Genomic DNA, 23,031 nt, shown 5'->3' with positions numbered 1-23,031 from the left:
GAGATCATGACCTGAGCCAAAGTCGGACGCTTAACCGACTGAGCCACCCAGGCTCCCCTTTTTAATTTTCAATTTAAATAGCCACATGTGTCCAGTGGCTACCATATTGGACAGTTCTAGACCTTTCCAGTGGATAGAGCTAAGAAATACATTTTTAAAAGATATTAAGTCATACTAATATTTCCCATTGAAATCCAAGATTACAGGTTTTTAACTTATTTTCCATCTCTTCTCTCAAGCTAAAAGCATTGATATTTAAAAGCATCTAATATTTAAAAAAAAATTTTTTTAACGTTTATTCAATTTTGAGAGGTAGAGACAGAGCATGAGCAGGGAAGGGGGAGAGAGAGAGAGACACAGAATCCAAAACAGGCTCCAGGCTCTGAGCTGTCAGCACAGAGCCTGACGTGGGGCTTGAACTCACGAACTGCGAGATCCTGACTTGAGCCAAAGTTGGAGGCTCAACCTACTGAGCCACCCAGGTGCCCTTATTGGCTCCTAATATTAACCACACTACGTAATTGCTCTATCCCACTTTACACAATTCCAAAATTGCAACGGCAATATTATTACCAAGACCAGGATTAATGCAAACAGTTTGAGATTTCTTTGCAGCTCTTTTTGCCATTACTGCTTATGTACAAAGTGTTGGGTTTTAATGTCACTTGAATTATTTTCTGTGTGGTTAAGCCCCCAACCTGACATACCGTTAGGATCATTTGTTTCATTTTGCTTCCGATTTTTAGGAATTGATTTACTTTTGGCTTTGTCATTACACAGTTCCAAAGCCAAAGGGACAAGCACGTGTGGAGAAATCTAGTTTCTGCACACACCTCACCTTCCTGACCCTGGTGGGTAACCGTTTGTACGTTACTTTTCAAGGCAGGAAAATAGCCACGTACATTCTTACTGCTTCTACCCCTTCTTAGTAAAATACCATACACGCTGTTCTGCAACTTTATTATTATCTTTCTTAACAATACGTTCTGAGGGCCACTCTGGGACAGAACCTGGGAGCAGTCTTTCACAGCTGCTCCAGGGCGCGGCTGCACACCTTCCCGACACCCTCTTCCCGCAGCTCTACTGGTGAACACTGGAGTGTTTCCAGTCTTTTGCTCTCCTTCCCTTCTACAGTAGAAAGTGTATTGATGGTTAATGTGGAAAGGCCCAGAAAGGCAAAGCTGGGGAGAAAGAAGCCCCGCCATGTCGCCATGTGCGTGGGTAGGGAAGAGAAGTAGAATTTCTGGTAAAGGGGCTACCACCGGGGGCTGATACGGTGACCTCGGTCTCCCCGAGGTCCCTCACTCTGAGCAGGGAGAAGCCCTGGCCAACACCAGCGGGCGATGAGGGCGCAGGAGCGTGCTGCCACCGGCTGGCTCCCACCGTTCCCACCTTTGCTGCGCTTTTTGCGAGGCTTGGTGGCCCTGATGGATCGTCTTCCCTGCACAAACTTAAAGGACTTCCTGGACCTCACTGTGGCACCAGGAGGCAGGGGTCAAAGCCAGCACGCGGCTGGCGGGGCCAGCCACCTTGCAAGTCACATGCAAGTCTCTGCAAAGGCAGAGGTGCACCCACGCCCTCGGGTGGCCGGACGCCCCCTGCGTGGCCTGGCGGGAGGTGCCCTTCGTCACACACACCCCCGCGCCAGGCAGATCGCCTGACAGGAGAGGCGGGCAGGAGTTACGGTATAACGGCGACCCCGGGCCTCGGGGGGGGGGGACGGGGGAAGGGGGGGAGCGAGGCGAGGCTCGATTCCGCTCCAGCGCAGCCTGCACGTTGTGCCCGCTCACCCCCCGCCCCTTGCGCAAAGCAGGGGAAATGCAGATTTTACGTGAACACACCTAGTTTTTAGGGTTGACAGCCCGTCCGAACTTAGGTCGCCTTGGGCCAAACCCGGAGCGCCGACCCGGTGCCGGGTCCGGTCCTCCCAGCGGCGCGGTCCTCTCCGAGCCCCTCCGCACGCGGCCTGCATCCCGGGCGCACTGCGCTTGCGCGGGCCGCGCCGGACAGAACCATCGCGAGAACGGGGGTTGCGTGCGGCGCGCGAGCTCCCCCGCCGCTTGGGGCCGCCCGTTGCCATGGAGCCGCCCGCCGCCGACGCCGCAGACGCGGAGCTTAGGAGGAGCCGCCGTGCGAGCCGTTCCGACCCGCTCCGGTCGGCAGAGAGGTGGGTCCGTCCGCCGCGTAGCCCCTCGGACGCGGCCCAGCGCCCTCGCCGCCCAAGTCCTGCCGGGCCGGCGCCTGCTGCGGCGGGTCTCGGGGGCCCTGCGCCCGGCGGTGCGCGCCCGCCGCTCGTGGTCGCCGCGCCTCCGCCGCGGCGGTGAGGGGACCTCGGGCGGGGTGGGAGGGCGCCCTGCGGAGTCCCCAGGGCCTCCTGACTCGGTTCGGCAAAGGATAACCGGGTCTGGGAAGCGCGAGGGCCTCCGCTCCGACGTCGTCCACCAGCGGATACTCGTTTATCCGCTCGAAGTTTTGGCTTGAGCGAGGCTTCCTTGAACGTGTGCAAGGACTGGGCACTGAGCAGGTGAGGAGCAGGTGGGGACTGGGCACTTATTAGGTGAGGGACAGATGAGGAGCAGGTGCCGAGCAAGTGAGGGGGCAGGTGAGGGGCAGGTGAGGGGCAGGTGGGGCCTGGGCGCCGAGCACGTGAGCAGGCCCCAGTCTGGTCTGCAGCAGCTCAGAAGACTCCCGCACTCACTCTCTGCGGGTAAGCCGTGCGGAAATTCATGCGCACAGCGTACACATTGGTTTTAAAGTGAACATCGGTGGCGACCCCCCAAGTCCAGAAATAAAAGCGTGTTAGCACCGCACAAGTCAACCCACCCCTCTCCTGCCTGGCAGACCTCCCCCCAGGACCATGAGCTGGTTTGTGAGTCTAACTCCCTTGCTTTTCTCTAGGTGTCCCACCTATGTGTGCATTCCTAAGCAATATGATTAAATTCCACATGTTGTTAAACTTCATATAAATGGAATGATACGGTGTATATTCTTTTTCAATTTTGAAACAACCCCAAGTTGCAGAAAAGTTGCAAGTTGAGCACCAACAATCTTCCTTTTCCTGAAGCATTTGAGAACGAGTAGCTTGCATGAAGCTTTATCACCACCACCGTACTTTTGAGTATTTCCTACCTGCAAGGGCCCTCTCGGGCATGACCATGGTCCACGTGACCATCAAGGTCAAGAGAGTCACATGGATGTGTCACTACTGCTGGTCCTCAGCGCAGTCAAGCACATTTTGACAGTTGATCCCGTAAAGTCACAAAAGCAAAAAGGACTCAGTCTGGGACGTCGCACAGCACTCGGTCATCATAGCGACTTAGTGTTTGTTAGGTGTCTTTCGGTCCACAGCATTCCCCAGCCTTTCTTTGGCCCCCATGACCCTGGCACCTTTGATGGCTGCAGGCAGTGACTTTGTAGAAAGCTCTTCCATTTGGGTTGTCTGATGTTTCCTCAAGATTAGATTCGCATTATGCATCCTTGGCAGGAAAGTCACAGAACTTATGCACAACTTTCTTCATCCCATTCCATCCTGTCAGGTGGCTCATGGTGGCCCATTTGTCACATTACAGATGATATTTGCCTTGACCACTTAATCAAAGTGGTGTCTGCCAGTGTCTCCGCTGGGAAGTTACCTTTTCCCTCTGTAATGAACGCGTATTTTGTTGGGAGATACTTTGAGGCTAGTGGCCGCGTCACCCTTCCCAGGCTTGAGCTGGGCGGCTCACCGCGGGCTCCCCCTCCACCCTGCTTGGGCTCTGATGCCCTTCTCAGCGCTGCCTTCCTACTCAGGCCCTGACAGCCAGCTCTGGGCCACCCCGGGTCCTGCTTTGCCTGCCCCTCCTGGGGAACCTAGTCCGGAAGCTTCCAGAGGGGAGAAGGGTGAGTGCTGTGCACCATCTTCCCATCAGTCGTGTGGAAGAGGCGCACCCGCTCTGTGACACGGCGCCGGCTCCTTCCTCGTAACCATCCAGCACTCTGTAGGCCGGATCACGCTGTCGGTGTTTTCTGCTGTTGGTGGCCATGGGGCTTTGTTCCCAGAGTTGCTGCTGCTCTCTGAGGTCGTGTTATGTCTCCTGTTGTTTAAGTCTGTGATGAATTGAATTGTGTTTCTTCAGGGGAAAAAAAAAAATCATAGGTTGAAGCTCTAACCCCTGGCATCTCAGAATGTGACCTCATTTGGGAATAGGGTCACTGGGGATGGAATTCAGTATGATGAGGTCACACTGGAGGAGAGTGGGCCCCTGATCCCATATGTCAGGTGTCTTTATACAAAGGAGGTATTTAAGGGGTGGCTGGGTGACTCAGTAGGTTGAGCGTCTGACTTGGGCTCGGGTCATGATCTTGAGGTTCATGAGTTTGAGCCCCGCGTCGGGCTCTGTGCTGCCAGATTCTGTGTCTCCCTCTATCTCCGCTCCTCCCCCGCTCATGCTGTTTCTCTCTCCTTCCAAAATAAATAAACATTAAAAAAAAAAAAGAGAGAGAGGTATTTGAACGTAGATGTGCACTCAGAGCATCACACAGAGGTTGGAGTTGCCCTGCCACAGGCCAAGAACTCTCGGAACCTGGGAGGGAGGCCTGGGACAGACCCTGCTGTAGTGCTTCAGAGGGAACAAGGCCCTGCCGGCACCTTGATGTCAGATTCCTGGCCTCCGGAAGTGTGAGAGAATACACTTCTGTTGTCCTGAGACGCCCAGTGTGCCACGCTTGTGCTGTGACAGCTCCGGGACACAAGCATAACGGCTGAGACTTTCCGTAGGGCACACACCTAGGAGAGGAACCGCTGAGTCAGAGAGTAGGGGGGCGCAGAATGGTGCCCAGAGAGATCCATGACCTAATCCTTGGAATTTGGGAATATGTTAGATGACGTGGCAGGGGAACTGAGGTTGTTACCCAGGTGTCTGGAGATGGGGAGATTGTCCTGGATTATCCACATGTGCCCAGTGCAGACACAGGGTCCTCAGAAGTGGGACAGGGAGGCAGGAGAGAGAGAGAATCAGGGGGCCCCAGGAGAAAGACCACACTGACGCTGCTGGCTTTGAAGGCGGTCCAGCGGGCCCAGGAGTGTGCGTGACCTCTGGAAACAAAAATCCTCCCTAGAGCGTTCAGAAGGGAACGCTGTCCTGCCCACACCTTGATTTTCACCCAGTGAGACTCATTTCAGAATCCGACGTCAGAATCGTAAGGCAGTAAATCTGTGAAGTCACTGGGTTTGCGGGAAGTTGTTGCAGCAGCGGCGGGAGAGCCGCACGGAGGCGCGCGCTCATTAACTCTACCGGGTGACGCTGGACTCTCTGGAAGTAATTGTCCCCGCTCTCGCTCCCACGCTCCCGCCATGGCCGAGTGAACGTTCCCGCTGCCTCACTCACGCACCTGCCACTGTCGGGCTTGTGATGTCTTACCAAGTGTGATGACCACATAACGATAGGAGATTGTGACTTTAACTTTCGTTTCCCTAATTACAAATGAGGTTGGACGATTGTTGTTGTTGTTGTTCATTACCAAGAAATAGTTTATCATCCAAAGCATGACTTGGCTAAGAGTTAAAGGGAAACACTCTTAATAATGCCAGGAAAACAGGCATGAAGTGGGGCACGCGGTCACACTGGACACATGGCTGCCCCACTTCCTGGCCATATGAATGTCCTCAGTGGTCAAGTGCCTGTGTGGGTCCTGCCATTGCCCCCGGACTGCCACCTTCTTTACTGATTTGTGGGTAATCCTTGCGTGGTCTTGATGGAGGTACCTTTAGGATAATGTGTCGAATTTATCTTCTGGCTTGTAACTTTTTTCTCATTCTCCCGAGGGCATCATCTGAATGAAAGTTTTTAATTTAAATGTACGTGACCACCTGCCAGCTTTTCCTCTCATGGCTAATGACTTTGGTGTCCTGTGTAAGAAACCCTGGAGGCGCCTGGGTGGCTCACTCGGTTGAGCGTACGACTTTGGCTCAGGTCACGATCTCACGGTTCGTGGGTTTGGGCCGGTAAATACAGCTCCAACGGCTGAAGACTCACTTTTCGCATAACTGCAAAATCATCATCAACCCCAACAAAATTAACGTGAATTTCTTAATAAAATCTAATGCCAATTTGTGTTCACTTTCCCACATGATCTCGAAAACGTCTTTTACAGTTGCTTCCAAACAGGACCCCCACACCGCATGAGGTGGACTTTTGTCTTCCAGACCTTTTCACTTAAAAAGGCCTCCCGATCCCTCTTTCCCCCATGACACCCACTTATTGAGGTGTCCGGATCATCTGTCCCATTTATTTATTATTTAGGCCTCCTTTGCCGTCACCCAGTGAGGCTCCGTCATTTCCTCCTTAGCGGTCCTGCACCCTTTTGTTGTGTTTGTCCTTACGCAGTTCGTATTTTTTGATGGAATTGTAAATGGCATCTTTTCCAAATCTTTGATAAATGGGAATATATTTGGTTTTTATTGCATTTATATCTAACGACATTACAACATCGTCTCAATAACTTTCATGAGGGAGGTCTGTATACTCATTTGGACTTCCTATGTACACGGCTATGTTATCTGAAAACATTGCCATTTCTGAATGCCTTTTTGGTCCTTTTACCCCAAAGGTTCTAGCTGGGAGGCAGGAGTGCCAGTGGAAGGAAGTAGCTCAGCGAAGCCCTTGTTTTGTTCTCGGTCTTTCTTTTTTTAATTTTTTATTCACCTTTTGGGGGGGGGAGGGGCAGAGAGAATCCGAAGCAGGCTCCAGGCTCAGCTCTCAGCATGGAGCCTGACGCGGGGCTCGAACCCACAAACTGTGAGATCACGACCCGAGCCGAAGTCGGACACTTAACCAACTGAGCCACCCAGGCGCCCCTGTTTTCCGTCTTAAAAGAACATTTTTAACGTCTAGGATGACGCGTGATGCCTCCTGTACATTGTCGGCAGCGTGTAGCCTTTGTTACATGAAAGGAGACTGTTCCTAATGTAAGATTGCCAAGTTTTTTTTAAAGCATAAGTGGCATGTTGAAGTTTATCAATACTTTTTCCCCACACTTGTCGAGTTGATCATATAATTCTCTTCCTTCGGTCTGTTACCGGGGTGAATTAAGCTGACTTCCGATGCTAAGTAAACGCGCCGTGGTCCTGAAGTTTCATGCCGTGTTGACACTGCGGATCCAGGCCAACGATGCCTCTCTCTGCATTTTCGTGTCTGCGCTCTGAGCGACAAGAGCTCCCCGTCTCCGGTCTCCCCTGTTGGTGTCGGGCTCTGGTGACGAAGGCTGCGTGAGCCCCACGAGAGAAGTCCGGACCTGCCTGTCCCTCCGGGAGGGGGTGCGTGTGAACCCAGTGGTCTGTGCCCGGCGTGTTTCCCACAACTGGATGGGGAAGCCTCTGAGCCTGGAGTGTTCTTCCTGGGAATGCATTTGACTGTTGATTGAGTTTCTTTTATGTTTGTGGGACTTTGGAAGGTTTTTTTTGGTCAAACAATTCTGATTAGTAATATTTCTCTAATAATTTGTCCATTGTCTACATTTTCAAATTTACTGGCATAAAGTTGTTCATGACTACTTTAATGTTTTCCTGACATATTTATCAATTTTAGTCTTTTAAAAATACAAACTCTTGGTTTCCAGGAGCATCTCGATCACGTACGTTCGTTTCTGTTGCATGAATTGTTAATATTTTCAATCTGCTTTCTTCCACTTTCTTTGGGTTCATCTCGCAGTTTTTTCTGTAGCCACTCGAACTGGATGTTTCGTGCATTAACTTTTAGCCTTTTCCTAATGCCGTATATGTGTGAAGTTCAGGAGTTTGCTCTGCGTGGGGTCAGCTGCGCTATGGTTGATTGGAGCTACTGTCCTTGTAACTCAGCTCAAAGTATTTTACTGTTTCCAGCATGATTTTTTTCCCTTGACCCATGGGTTACTTAGAAGTATGTTTCTTATTTTCTAGAAATACTTCTCTATTTGTTATTGATTTGGGCTGGTGACTTTTGGTCAGAGAACAAGCTTTTTATGATTGTTTTTATTGAGGAATAACTGGCATATGATATTAATACTGTGTTTGTTTCAGGTGCACCCCGTAGTGATTTGATATTGTACATTGCAGAGTCACCACCGTGACAAGTGTAGTCACCGTCTGCCACCACACAAAGCTGTCACAGTATAACTGACTATGTTCCTTATGCTGTACAAAGCCTTGTACATTTTAGTCTCTTAAAATCTATTGAGACCTGCTTCGGGCCCAGGAGACGGCTTTTGTAAATATTCAGTGTGTGCCTTCAGGGAGCACTTGCAGTTCTGTCGCTGGTATGCTCTCTGTATGTCTGCCACGTTCAGTTTGTTAATGATGTCGAGTGTCATTAACGACTTCGGCTATCTGCTTTTGTTATCAGTTCCTGAGAGCGGTGTGTGAAATTTTCCCACGAGAGTTTGCATTTTGACTTTTTCCTTGTTCTGTCGATCTATGCCGTTTCCTCTGTGACTCCATTAGTGAACACACGTGGATGTAAAATTGTCGCTTCTGGACGCCGGGGTGGCTCAGTCGGTTGAATGTCTGACTTTGGCTCAGGTCAAGGTCTCACAGTTCATGGGTTTGAACCCTGCCTCGAGCTCTGTGCTGACAACTCGGAGCCTGGAACCTGCTTTGGATTCTGTGTCTCCCTCTCTCTCTCTGCCCCTCTGCCACTTGCCCTCTCTCTCTCTCTCTCTCTCAAAAATAAATAAACATTAAAAAAATTTCAGTGCTTCTGTAAGCTTGTGTTTTAGATGTCTCTCCAATAGTGGACAGTTAGATTTTTTGGTTGTTGCTATGGGTCTTTTAATCCAATTTAAAAGGAGACCTTTTTTTTTGTTTTGTTTTGTTTTTGTTACACCTTGGCCCTTTCACCTGTTTACAATCTTGCCTTCACTTAGATTTTGACCTGATGATTTCTTACTTTCTAGTCAAGTCTTCAAGGTTCTTAAGGCAATTAACATACAATTTTATGCGGCATTTGTGGTTATTTTTAGTGTGATGGCTGGCATGCTGGACAGCCACATGCCTAAAATGGAAATGGAAGTTCCAACTGCCTCTTACGCATGTTTTAGCAAATCTGTTTCCGATTCTACTTCATCCCCATAGACACCGAGTTCTGGGGCCTTCCACGGGCAGTGGGGCGCACGTGGGTTTTTATGGCTCAAGTTTTCCCCTGGAGGTCGGTCCGTACCTCTGCCTGCAGGGCTGCTACCGCCTCACACTCCCGGCTTCTGTTTTGTTCAAACTGTTTATTCTCCCATTTGCTGTGTCCTTGTAGATGCGTGTGTTGAAAAAACTGAATCCCTCTGCTGTGGTTTTAGTGAGAATTTAAGAGGCATCAGAGGCTCCCTGTCTGGAACTGCCCTGTTTCACTGGACATTCAAAGTGCATGTGGTTCAGCGGCACCTGGTGGCTCAGTCTGTTGAGCGTGTGACTCTTGATTTCATCTCAGGTCATGATCTCATGGTTCGTGAGATCGATCCCCATGTCGGGATCTGCGCTGACAGCATGGAGCCTGCTTGGGATTCATTCTCTCCCTCCCTCTCCCTCTCTCTCTCTCTCTCTCTCTCTCTCTCTCAAAGTAAATAAATAAACATTAAAAAAGAAGAAGTGTCGGGGCACCTGGGTGGCTCAGTCGGTTAAGCGTCCGACTTCAGCCCAGGTCATGATCTCGCAGTCTGTGAGTTCGAGCCCCGCGTCGGGCTCTGTGCTGACGGCTCGGGGCCTGGAGCTGCTTCGGACTCTGTGTCTCCCTCTGTCTCTGCCCCTCCCCCACTCGTGCTCTCTCTCTATCAAAAATAAATAAAATGTAAAAAAAAAATTTTTAAAAGAAGTGTATGTGGTTTAATGGCATCTTCAATGGAACTGTATGTGTGATGATCCACCTCGTACCAGGCTGCCATCCGTCCGGGGGACAATTGAGCTGCGCTGTGATGAGCACATGGAGTCCATGAGCGTGAGCAGAACAGACTCGGCCACTTTGTAAATATGTTCTAAAAGCTCTGCCATTCACAGATGGGGGGGGGGGGTTAATAGGTTTTCTCAAGTGGGAGGAATATTGTTGGCATTTGACAAGATGCCTTGAAATTTTGCCTCTCAGAACTGTAATGCGTGATTGTTTCTTTGCAGCATTTTTTAAAAGGAATCGCTGGCCTTGACTTATTATTGATTCATCCAGGAAACATTATTAGGCTTTGAAAATATTTTTCAGTCAAGACAAATTCATCTACAATTGTAGCATCTCCTACATAATATCAACATTCCGCACGGAGTTCTGGGCAGGCAGGCTCCTAAGGTCCCTCAAAGAACTAAAGCGTGAGGGATGTTCTGAAATTCCTTAAGGGTTGCTTCTGACCTGCCCCGTAACACGCGACGTGCTATATAGCACGCACATCCCGAAGGTTCATTTGGATGAGGTTTGATCATCACGTGTGCAACCACCGCTAGAAATGATGCAGAACATCCCCCACCCCACTGTGCCCTCGCGCCCGCCCCTCCCACTCCTTGCCTTTGACCCCAGATCCACGGCCGCCGGCAGGTAGTTTTGCCTGAATGGGGGTTTCCCGGTTCTCTTCCGTGTGTGGCTTCCTTCACCTCCGGCGAGGCTCCTGAGACACGCTCGTGCGCGTCCGCTCGGTTCCTTCTTGTTCCCGAGCAGCGGCACGTGCTCACGACGACGGGCGCTTGGGTGGTTTTCCGGCTGGGGGCCCTCTGGGTAAACACTCGTGTGCAAGGTTGTTTGAGGGATGTGTTCTGGTTTCTCCCGGGCACGTCCTGGAGGAGGATTTCCGGGTCACGTGCTGGGCCAGTGTTCGTATTTTCGATTCGGGGCGTTCTCACAGGTGTGCAGCAGTGTCTCGTGATGGTCTTCACGTTTCCCCGGGGACTGACGCTGCGGCGCGAAGTGTCACAAGCTCGTTGGCCATTTGTGTATCTCCTCTTGCCACGTCTGTTCTAAAATTCCTGCCCCTTTTCAGTCGGAGTTTGGACTTTATGTTGTTGATGTTTAGGGGCTCTTTATATATTCTGGATATGCGACTGTTGTCAGATTTCTCTGCCGCGGATATTTTCTCCTAGTCTGGGCTTGTCCATTTTCTTTTCTTCTTTTTTACAAAAGTTTATTTATTTATTTTGAGAGAGAGAGAGAGAGAGGGAGGGAGTGTGCGCCTGGGAGGGACAGAGAGAGAGGGAAGGAGGGAGAATCCTTAGCAGGCTCTGCGCTGTCACCACAGAGCCCACGAACCGTGAGATCATAACCTGAGCCAAAACCAAGAGTTGGGTGCTGAACTCACTGAGCCACCCAGGTGGCCCTCATCCGTTTTCTTGATGTCTTTTTACAAGAGAAAGTGTTAATTCGTATGAAATCCGATATTTATGTTTTTTAACTATGATCCTATTCATCTATACCTGTTACAATTTTTTTTGTAGCTAATTTCTGCTTCCCAAGATGGAAGAAGACGCTAACCAGTTCCCTCAGAAGGAGCTTTTGGACAATGTCCCGATTGTGGAAGATGGTAATAAAAGTCTTTTCACAGATAACACGTGTTTTGGCAACAATGAAGATAAATGATGTGCTTTATAGTTTCCCTGAATTCCCTTTCTTTAGAAAGGCTATATCTTTTAGGCTTATTTTTTTTCCTCAAAGTTTATATCGTTCTGTCTTTACTTGGAAAAAAAAAGATAAATTATGGCCGAGATTCTTGAAAGCGACAGATTACAGTTTTCTCGTTTCCAGCGTCTCTATTGAGAAACAGGATGCCATTTTTATCCCTTTGATTGTGACCTATTTTGGTTTTCTTTCCCTGGAAGTTTATAGATTTAAAAATAATCCGATAATCCAAGATAGGCCTTGATTTGGGCTAGTGCTGGACACCAGGCAAGACAATCAAACCTGGACTAGTTTCCTTGGTTCTCCGTCTAACTGCAGCGCGGCTCGTTTCTCACTTTCTGAGCTGTGGTGAGGTGAGGTGAAGCGTGAGGTGAGGTGTGGTTAGGTAGGTGTGGTGAGGTGAAGTGAGGTAAGGTGTGGTTAGGTGTTGTGGTTAGATGAGGTGAGGTGTGGTGAGGTGAGCTGAGGAGTTGTAAGGTGAGGTGATGTGTGGTGAGCTGAGGTGAGGTGAGGTACGGTAAGGTGAGGTGTGGTGAGGTTTGTGTGTTGTGAGGTTTGTGAGGTTGGTGTGGTGAGGTGAGTGAAATATAGTGAGGTGAGTGTGGTTAGGTAAGGTGGGGTGAGGAGTTGTGAAGTAAGGTATGGTGAGGTGAGGTGAGGGGTGGTGAGGTAAGAGATTGGTGAGGTGAGGTATGGTGACGTGAGAAGAGGCGAGGTGCTTTGAGGTGAAGTGTGGTGAGGTGAGCTGTGGTGAAGTGTTGTAAGGAGAAGTGAGGTGTGATGTGAGTTTGGTTAGGTAAGGTGAGGCGAAGAATGGTAATATTGGGTCTGGTGAGGTATGGTACAGTGAGGTGAGGTGACGTGAGGCGTGATGACGTGAGGTATGGGGAGTCGAGGGGTGGTTAGGTAGGTGGAGTGAGGAACTGTGAGGTGAGGTGTTGTGAGGGTGAGGTAAGTTGTGGTTAGGTGTCGTGGTTAGATGGGGTATGGTGTGGTGAGAGGTTGGTGAGGTAAGGTTTGATGAGGTGAGGTTGGGGGGAGGTGAGAAGAGGTGAGGTGTGGCGAGATAAGCTGAAGTGAGGCGAGGTGCTTTGTGGTGAAGTGTGGTGAGCTGAGCTGTGGTGAAGTGTTGTAAGGAGAAGTGGGGTGTGGTGAGGTGGGGTACAGTGAGGTGAGTTGTGGCGAGACGAGGTGAGATATGGTGAGGTGAAGTCAGCTGAGGTGCAGTGAGCGTAGTGAGGTGAGGTGAAGTGAGGCGTGGTGAGCTGAGGTTGGTGAGGCGAGAAGAGGTAAGGTGTGGCAAGGCAAGCTGAGGTGAGGAGTTGTGAGGTGAGATATGGGGGAGGTAGTAAATTCGTCCCCACCTTTCCGTCTCCCAAATGTATAGGCTTTTTGTCTACTCTCTTCCTCCTGTACTCCTGGTGATTTTCACTGATGCCTTGTTGAATTCCTTTGTAGTCATTTTCACTGAGATTTAATGAAGGATAGAGAGAAATTGCATAAGTTCGATTGGCCATGTTTGGCTCGAAGTCTACAGTGATTCTCCAAGATAATAATTCTCAAACTTTTTTGTCAGAGAACCCCTTTACATTCTTAAAAATCGTTGCAACCAGAAAGTGTTTTTCCTGTCGGTTACTATTTTTTTTAACTTTTTAATGTTTATTTATTTATTTTTTTTTTTTAATTTTTTTTTCAACGTTTATTTATTTTTGGAACAGAGAGAGACAGAGCATGAACGGGGGAGGGGCAGAGAGAGAGGGAGACACAGAATCGGAAACAGGCTCCAGGCTCTGAGCCATCAGCCCAGAGCCCGACGCGGGGCTCGAACTCCCGGACCGCGAGATCGTGACCTGGCTGAAGTCGGACGCTCAACCGACTGCGCCACCCAGGCGCCCCAATGTTTATTTATTTTTGAGAGAGAGACAGAGCATGAGCAGGGGAGGGGCAGAGAGAGAGGGAGACAGAATCTGAAACAGGTTCCAGGCTCTGAGCTGTCAGCACAGAGCCTGATGTGGGGCTCGAACCCATGAACCGGGAGATCATGGCTTGAGCTGAAGTCGGATGCTTAACCGACTGGGCCACCCAGGGGCCCCTCTGCCCCGTTTATTTTGATGCTCAATTTGTTCTAAATTTGGCCAGTAGGACCCTTCCCACTTCTGTGTTCTCTTAAAATTCTTTAAGCGCAACTGAGCCACCCAGACACCCCTATGTCAGTTACATTTTTTTAATATCGAGTGTATTAAAAATTAAAGCTGAAAAACTTTTTATATGTATTCAGTGAAAATAGCAAAACTGAACCTGTTGTATGTAACGAAAAGAGTCTGGCTCGTCAGAAGACAGCTGGATTCCCGTTCGGTCCTGTTAGTCTGTTGTGACACGAGACGTCACGTGGACTTTGGGAAACTCCATTCTACACTCGTGAAATGAGAGTGAGAGGACAAACGATGTTTCAGTACTGCTAGGAAACTAGTTTTGACTGAAGACGCTCCGAGAGAGTTCTAGGCACTCCCACCAGGGTTCCCCGGGCCGCGCTTTGACAGACACTGCTCTAAGGCCATCAGCATCGTCGCCTGCAGATGCGAGCTTGTCTAGGTTCGTCCCAGTGCTTCAGACGTGAACGTCTGCATCTACTTTGTGTTTTTTCTCTTGCCTGGATTTCTAGAAAGAGATGAACTAGAGGCTCCAGAGTTCCAGGTTGAATTTCTTCCTCCGGCAGCTCAGAAGGGTGCCGACTCGGGAGGCCGCGGGTAACTACTCCGGGCGGGCCCCTTGCTCCCCGCACCCCAGCCTGGGCACCCCCGGCGGAAAGGTGGAGCCGGCGGGGGCGAGCAGCGCGCGAGGGCCGCCGCTGTCCTTCCGCATTAAGCCCGGGGAAGGCCGATGCTGACCCAGGTGGGAAGAAAACAGCCGCCCCAGCCGGGTTCCAGGCCTGCGGCCTGCGGAGGACCTTGGGCCGCCTGGAGACGCTGCAGGAGGAGAAAGAGCTGCTCGTTCAGAAAACCAGGTGGGCTGGGCGGGGCGAGCAGGGGGCGGGGCGGCCGTCGTGGGCGGGGCGACCCGTGCTCCGGAGGCTTCGGCTCTGCCGGGCCTCCGACCCTGGCGACCTCGGGGCCCGCCTCGATGGACGGATCTCCCCCTGCCCTCCTGGCCGTCACGTGAGGCGTGCAGAGGGTGTCCCCGTTGGTCGTGCGGGGCCCGGGCCTCGCTGGTGGCCTGCGTGGGGCTGGGCCTCGGGTCGGCGCGTCATGCCCCGGGGTCCGCTCCGGCTTGACCCGCGCTAACACTGGTAGCGCGTGTTCCCCAAACGTCCGCAGAGAAGGTCATACGGGAAAGTGGAAAACACATGGTCCCCGCTGTGACCCACGTGCCCCTGCCCACCTTCGCCTGTGGGTTCTTTCCCTGTGGGTGCGTGTGCCTGCGATTTCTGTCTGCTGAGTTGTGTGACCGCCGCCTGCAGGCATCACTCCTGCCCACTTGTCCCCAGAGCAAGTAAAAACCTCCTTCCACCGGACCTCCGCACGGTTCCTCCCCTGAGGAAGTGAGCATCTCCCGGCCGCGCAACCACGGCGGTTCCCTGCGTGTCCTCCAGGCTGGCTTAGAGCCCGCGCTCTGGGTTTGGTTCTGCTGTTCTCATCACAGGAGCTAGAGTTTTGAATCGGATTCGATCCAGGCCCACACGTTGGTCACTTGTCCTGTCGGGTCTGGGAGTTCTAGAACGCTGACCAGGTGCTGCAGCTGTGTGCCGGGTGTGCGGCCCTCCCAGGCCTCTCCCCGGTGCCCTTACACGCCTGGCCACGTTCACGTGTGCCGGTTCCCGTGAACTCTCATTTGGGCTGAGGTCACACAGGTGGCCCCTCTGAAGGGCTTTCAGGAAACAAGACCCTGATCAGGCAGCTTGATTGTGTGAGAGAAATCCCTGGAAAGATGATGTCACCTCAGCTCCTAACCTGGGCAAGGGGGACAGATGACCGGGGCCCCTGGCCTGGGTGAGGGGGGGACTGATGACCGGGGCCCCTGGCCTGGGTGAGGGGGGACAGATGACTGGGGTCCCTGGCCTGGGCGAGGGGGGTCAGATGAGTAGGGCCTCTGGCCTGAGTGAGGGGACAGTTGACGGGGGCCCCTGGCCTGGGCGAGGGGGGACAGATGACCGGGGCCCCTGGCCTGGGCGAGGGGGGACAGATGACCGGGGCCCCCTGGCCTGGGTGAGGAGGGAGAGATGATTGGGGCCCCTGGCCCAGGCGAGGGGGGACAGATGAGCGGGGCCTCCGGCCTTGGTGAGGGGACAGATGATCAGGGCCCCTGGCCTGGGTGAGGGGGGACCGATGACCGGGGCCCCTGGCCTGGACGAGGGGGGACATATAGCCGCGGCCCCTGGCCTGGGCCACGGGGGACATATAACCGCAGTCCCTGGCCTGGGTGAGGGGGGACCGATGACCGCAACCCCTGCCCTGGACAAGGGGAGACATATAACCGCAGCCCCTGGCCTGGGCGACGGGGGACATATAACCGCGGCCCCTGGCCTGGGTGAGGGGGGGGCCGATGACCGCGACCCCTGCCCTGGACGAGGGGGGACATATAACCGCGGCCCCTGGCCTGGACGAGGGGGCACAGATGACCAGGACCCCTGGCCTGGGCGAGGGGGGACAGATGAGTGGGGCCTCTGGCCTTGGTGAGGGGACAGATGACCGGGGCCCCTGGCCTGGGTGAGGGGGGACAGATGACCAGGGCCCCTGGCCTGGACGAGGGGGGACATATAGCTGCGGCCCCTGGCCTGGGCCACGGGGGACATATAACCGCGGCTCCTGGCCTGGGTGAGGGGGGGGCCGATGACCGCGACCCCTGCCCTGGACGAGGGGGGACATATAACCGCGGCCCCTGGCCTGGGTGAGGGGGGGGCCGATGACCGCGACCCCTGCCCTGGACGAGGCGGGACATATAACCGCGGCCCCTGGCCTGGGTGAGGGGGGCTGAAGGAAGATGGGTTTCTGTCCGAGGCTCCTGAGGGAGAGCGTGAGGAGAGGCTCAATCCCAGAGAACTGCTTATCCGGATTCTGACTTCCCTGCAGAGGAGAGCTGCGTGCTTGCCGCCGGAGGATAGAGCTCATCGCCAAGCAGCAGGCGAGCGTGGCGGCCGAGGTGGCGGCAGGGAGAGAGGCCAACAACACGTAGGTCGTGCGCCCCGGGCGCCGAGCGGGGCGGGTGGCGGGGGCCCCCAGTGCCGCAGCAGAAGGCGTCCAGTCACCCGACTCGTCATCTATACTCACACCTGCTGCCTTCAGGTGCACGAGGAAGCAGACTGGCCACCCTCCAGGGTGGGGAACGGACGCACCCCGATACGGAAAGAGACAGGTGGTCACAAGGACAAGAGAGCTGGTGGCCGTGAGGTCAGGAGAGGTGGTCACTTTGAGGCAGGTGGCCAGGGAGGCTTCCTGAGGAGTTGCCTCCAGGCTGGAACCTGAGTGAGAAAAACAACTTGCCTGCAGTGACTAGGAAGGAACATTCTGGGGGTGAGGATGTGCAAAGCCGTAGAAGTGCCCAAAAAGAGAGGCCACTCTGTGGGGACAGGGCAGGGACACCAATGAGCTTAGGGGAAGAAACATCAGGGCTGGCTTTGTCTCGATCGACCAGCCAGGTAGTGCCACTACCCAGATGAGGGGACAGGACAGGCAGGGGGTCAGAGGCCTGCGCGGCTACCTCACGTGGACACATCTGCTTGGAGCTCCCCGCGCCCGGGGCTGGTGTCCACAGGTGAGCCAGGTGGCGTCCATGCACTTCAGGCCCTATCGGTCTCACAGCAGCCCTTTGAGGGACTCAGGGACACTAAGTGAGCTGCCCGGGGTCACCCTGCTGAGCGGGGACACGGTGGGACGTTGGTCCTGGCGCTCTGAGCCAGAATCTGAATGTAGCTGCCCCACTTGCTGCCAGGAAGGGACGAGCGCCAGGCCCCACTGGCCCCAGGAGGGTAGGGGGCCTCCTGGCGGCTGGAGGCTGGAGTCCTGGGGGTCACAGGACAGACAGGACAAGGTGCCAGACAGCTCACCCAGCAGCAGCGTCGTGAGGCCTGCAGCCCAGCCCCCTGCAGGCAGAGACAGGCTCTTTTGTAGGACTTTAAAATCCACCTGATTCTATGGGACACAGCAGGCTGGATGTCGAGAAATGAGGGCCACACCAGCTGCTGGAAACCCACTCCCCAGCCGTACACGTGTGGGGTCCTGATCCGTGGTATGCCCACACCGGTCCTGAGGTCTTTGTCACCCAAGGCTATTTCCACACAGCCCCACTGGCCACCCCGTGATCATCTGTGATTATCTCAGAACATGCCTGAGCGGTCGGGTGCCTGGGCGGTGCACTGAGCCGGCCACAGCCCAGGACGGAAGAGGGTGCAGAGTGGACTCCCTACCTAGAGTCTCCCAGGGGCGTTTTGGCCGCCTGACTGCTTCCAGTCGGGCGAGTGTGCAGGATCCTTCCCTGATGGGAATGGGCCCGCAACTCGGACAGGCTGGAACCAGGAGATCCGGCTCCCTGACCCCGGGAGGGAAGTGGGCACTGGTGTGGCCAGGGCAGGTGTTCTAGCGGGTTCTGTGCCTGGCCAAGCAGCCAGAAGTAGGCAGAGGGGCAGCTTTTCTCGAAGGCCTTTCCCGCTGGCCGGTGTAAACAGATTTCTCTCTTGAAAATGAAGAGGCCAGCTGAAGGCCTCAGTGGGATAGTGGCCACCGGGGGGCTTTCTCTGGGGGCCAGGCTGACGCCACCTCCCCGCCCCCCCACTCCCCTGCCCCCCTGCCCCTCTGCCCCCGTGCCTCAGCAGCGCCTCCGTGGGCCGCCTCCAGGCGGTGTCCAGACGCCTGTGCACGGAGCTGGACGACGAGAGAGCCCTGCAGTCCCAGCTCAGAGCCGCGTTGCTGAAGAGCGAGTGAGTTGGGGGGGGAGGGGGGCTCCCTGCGCACAGGCAAGACGCGGCCCGCGTAGTTTGCGCGCGACTTTTAAGCTGCTTAGGAGCGGGAAGGGAGCCCGTTAAATGAAATCATTGAAAGGATAAGACTTCACGTTTTTTGAAATGTTTCCCACTTTCTCCATGTTTGTTTGCATTTCTGAGAACTATGACACCTGCTTCTTTTCCTTTCCCCTCTTTCCTGCTTCCTGCTTCCGGAGAGCCACCAGCACCGTGTTTAAACAGTGTTTCGCCGTTTCACAACCTTTCTAGAAGCAACCCCCAGCAAAGACACTGATGCTTGGGTTTGGGTCGTAAAGAGCAGCATTGCCTCTAGCTAGCTGCTGCAAGAAAGGGGCTTTAGGAGGGGATCAGATTCCTGGTGTCCCTCGTGCCCTGCTCCCCCCCCCCCCCCAACAGCGGCCCCCTCCCCCAGACGCTGGCCAGACAGCCTCCGGGAAACGCGCAGGAAGGCACAGAGGGCCAGGACAGGGCATTGGCGGCAGGCCACCCGCTGCTGGAAAAGCCACAGCTGTCCCCTGCCCCTCCGGACCACAGGGACTCTCAGGGAGCGGGGGGTGGGGGCAGGAATCCGTCTCTAACCCAGCCCTCCTTTAAGTTAGGCACAGTCCAGCCCTGGGTCCTGTGGTGCTTTAGCATAATCTAGTGGGGAGGCGGGAGGACAGAGAGGTGGCCGGGATGGTAGGGCCATCTGTGAGTGAGCATGGGAGGACGATGGACGTTTATGTGGCCCTTGTTTGATGGCGCAAAACACCCCGAGCCCCCTTGGCCCCAGCCGTCCTAGTGACATCCTTTACAGCAAGAGGGTCCCACTTGGGGGTTGCAGGGGGTTATCCCCTCACCCTTCCATGACACTCATGGCCTCCACATTTTGAAGATTATGGGCCAGTGAAGGCCCCTTAAGTTGTTTTTGCGTGATGCTTCCTTGTGACTGTTGGCTGGAATACCCCCGAGTGATGCCATGTCCTTCTGGGGGCGGGGGGGCCTCTCAACGAGGCGCATGATGGCGACCGGTCCCGTTTCCGGTAGGGGGACTTTGGTGGCTGGGTCGAGGTGGTGCCTGCCGGGGTTCTCCACGCAGCACGACACCTTTGAAAACGAATCCGTAACGTGTGGTGGACACTCAGAGACTCTGGGATCCTGTCCTCGCCCCCTTGCGGGCGCTGGTGTCTGAATTCAGTGGTGTTTCTTGCCTGCACCAATCATGATGGCTATGGCGATGATGGCCACCAAAGACGCTCTAAGTCCGCGCTCCTTCCGCGGCTGCGGGCCGGACTTCTGGTGTGAACAACAGCGTATCTTCTCCACATCCATTTGCTTATCGGCGTAGACTCTGATTTCTGTTTTAGTCAGCGGCATACGGTCACTTCCGTCATTATTCGCCTTGACCCTCCGGTCCTCCCAAGTCGGTGAGCGGGCCTCTTTCAAGCTGGCTCCTAGGCCCTTTGACACGTCCCTGTCCCTGTCACTCTTGGAGTGCTCTCGGGCACCAGGACACGTTCCACGCCCCCCAATTCATCCTCCCGCCCCAGCTCTGGACTCAGCCTGGTTTGTAACTGAGGAGTGGGGTTTGGAGGTCTAGAGCTGGGCGCCGCTGATGCCCGTGGCCGCGAGGACCTTGCTGCTCCCGGGCCCTTGCAGCAGGCGGGGACAGCAAACCCGTGCACGTCTGTGTGTGTCCCTGTCTTGAAACCAGTTCCAATAGAACTGCAGGCTCGTCCCCACCCTCCCCCGCCGTGTCTGCACCTCCTTCCTGTGGCAGTGACCAGCCTGCCTGTCGCTACCCTCAACGTTTTCACTGGTTTCCCCGGTCCCCACGTGTAGCCAGTCCGCCGATCCTTCCAGCGATCGCCCTGGGACCCTCCTCCTGCGGTCTGACCCCAGCAGCCTGCCCGCCGGCCGCTGCTCACGTGGGCCTGGCTGCTGCCGGACTGTCATTTGCTGCCTTGTTAATCAGCTTTCCCTGAGTCTAATTTACACACGAGAAAATGTATCCCAGACGTTCCCTTGTGCCTCTCCTCAGTCAGCAGGCCTGCCCCAGGGGACCACTGGGGACCGCTGACACACTCTGTCCCTTCCTATTAAATGTGTTCAGTGTGCCGGGGCACCTGGTGGCTCAGTTGGTGGAGTGACTGACTTAATTTCTGCTCAGGTCATGATCTCATGGTTCGTGAGTCTGAGCCCCGCATCGGGCTCTGCATTGACAGCGTGGAGCCTGCTGGGGATTCCCTCTCTCTGCCCCTCTCTGCGCTCTGTCTCTCTCTCAAAAATAAATAAACATTTTAAAAACATGTTTTATATGTGCAGAACCATACCTGTTTACCCAGCACCTGGTTTCTCCAGTCCACACAACGGCTCCCAGTTGCATCTGTGGTCTTGTGTGGAGCAGAAGTCCGGGTGCATCTGAGTTTTTTGTAAGCAGGAGAGGGGGGCAGAGGGAGAGAGAGTGTCTTTGGCGGGCTCCACACTCAGCACGGAGCCCGACATGGGCCTCGACCCCCGCAGCCCTGAGATGACCTGAGCCACCCAGGTGCCCCCACATCCACATTTGTACATAGCAGGAGTCCGGGCGTGTCTGCGGTTTTTTTTTAATGTTTTTATTTATTTTTGAGAGAGAGAGACAGAGTGTGAGTGGGTGAGGGGCAGAGACAGAGGGAGACACAGAATCTGAAGCGGGTTCCAGGCTCCGAGCTGTCGGCACAGAGCCCGGCATGGGGCTTGAACTCACGGACTGTGAGATCATGACCTGAGCTGAAGTCGGACGCTTCACCGACGGAGCCACCCACGTGCCCCGCGTCTGCGTTTTTATGTAGCGGGAGTCCCAGGTGCATCCAGGGTTTAACACGACAAGCATTATTACCTCCCCGTTCCTGGATGGCCGGGAACCGAGGAGCAGCGTAGCTGGGGTTCTGGCTCGAGATCTCCCGGGAGGTTACGCTTGAGATGTCAGTCAAGACGGCATCGTGTGGAGGTTCGCTGGGTTGGACGGAGGATCAGCTTCCACGCTCGCTCAGATCAACCCCCCGCAGGCCTCTCCTGGGGCTGCTGACAAGGGACACTGAGCCCCCAGGGGTGAGCAAAAGCCCCAGTGTCCTCTCGGAAGTGACATCGCATCACCTCTGCTGCATTTGGATCAACCCTGAGACCGGGTGGGCGCGGCCTGCTCATCGGTGTGCGTGCAGGAGGCAGGGTCATGGGCTGTCATCCTGGGGACTGGCCACCTCATACTGAGTCTCACATAGGCCCTTCCCCCAGCAAAACCGGCTGCTGCGCGCGGCGCCTGGGGGGGGGGTGGCGGTACACTGAGTGTTCCTCGCGCCTCTGCGCTTCCTCTGTAAAATGTCATCGTGTGGACGTCCCGGCAACGCAAGATGAGCTGAGCGACTCTAGCCCCGCAGAGAATCGCAGCAGGTGACAAGAACACGGGTGGAGAAGGAAACCCTGTGCGCAGAGGAAGTGACCATGCCCAGGAGCACAGATCGCCGCGCCCGCGTGGGTCCTGAGGGGCGCGTGTGCCTGAGTGGGACGCGGCCTGCTGTCTGCTGCGGGCGGACAGGGCGCTCAGCGGATTGAGGCCAGCGCAGCCCTGGAGCGGGCGGGTCCGCGTGGCTGGCCCATCGGCCTCATCGACAGGAGCCTTCTCTCAATGGGGTCCTGACGTCCTCATGCTCTGGGCCCATCCTGGGAAGTCCCGCCGCCAGCCCCTGGGCCACCAGCCACACCACGAGCGCCGCCGCGGGGTCTCCGCAGATCTGTGCCTCCACAAGCGGTGCCCCCGGACGCACATTCTTGGGACTCTGCTCTCAGGGATGACGCGCCTTCAGGCCCTCCTGTGTCGCTGCCGACCACACGCTGGGCAGAAGCCCCCGTCAGCCAGGGACTCCGCGGAGGTGGAGGGGTGGGCAGGCGAGGCGGGCCCCTCCAGGGGGCTCGTGTGCACTGGGGTGCAGTCGGGACGCCTGAATCTGTGGCTCCGTGGCTCAGGTAGTGCCGCTCACTCATTCAACAAACGGTAGTTGAGAACCTGCTGTAGGCCACACTCCGTTCGAAGCATTTAGGGCTCGCCGGTGAATAGAACAAGTGAAAAGCCGTGTCCGGGGAGCCTCTGTCTTCGGGGTAATGGGAGGCAGACGATCAGCCAAACGTGAAGTTCGGGACGGGTGGCCCGTGTCACGCGGTCCCTGCGTCCCTGGACTCGAGTTTCTGTCTCACCTGGGTCCAGCGGCAAGGCCAAAGGCCACCGGCAACCTCGCACCGCAGGCTCCGTGCAGGGGCCTGGCCACGCCCGGGGCAGGGTGTCTGCCGCAGGGGCCCGGCTGAGAGCCTTTGCTGACCTTCCTTCCGGTGCTGCGGCAGGCGGCACCCGCGGACCTCGCGTCCCCGAAGGTGATGCCCACGCAGATCTTACTGGGCTAAAACCAAGGGGCTGGCAGGACTGCCTTCTTTTCTAGGGAGAACCTCTTTCCGGCCTCGTCCAGCCCCCAGACGTGCCCT

General features: G+C 55.0%; 1 protein-coding gene across 1 annotated transcript in view; it reads left to right on the top strand.

Moving 5' to 3' along the window:
* The first annotated feature begins 2,032 nt into the window (after positions 1-2,032).
* The window catches only part of CFAP74 (cilia and flagella associated protein 74), a 65,495-nt gene continuing 44,496 nt past the window's right edge, over positions 2,033-23,031 (top strand). The window contains exons 1-6 of the mRNA XM_045034865.1: positions 2,033-2,167; positions 11,408-11,493; positions 14,251-14,335; positions 14,455-14,592; positions 16,655-16,753; positions 18,394-18,498. Coding sequence (XP_044890800.1) covers positions 11,427-11,493; positions 14,251-14,335; positions 14,455-14,592; positions 16,655-16,753; positions 18,394-18,498 — 494 coding nt within the window. The 5' untranslated portion in view covers positions 2,033-2,167; positions 11,408-11,426. The remainder of the gene's footprint in view (positions 2,168-11,407; positions 11,494-14,250; positions 14,336-14,454; positions 14,593-16,654; positions 16,754-18,393; positions 18,499-23,031) is intronic.

The sequence above is a fragment of the Felis catus genome, chromosome C1 (genome assembly GCF_018350175.1).
Source record: "Felis catus isolate Fca126 chromosome C1, F.catus_Fca126_mat1.0, whole genome shotgun sequence".
NCBI classification, from domain to species: Eukaryota; Metazoa; Chordata; class Mammalia; order Carnivora; family Felidae; genus Felis; species Felis catus.
Note: the sequence above shows the minus strand (reverse complement) of the source record. Positions and strands in the feature narration are given on the sequence as shown.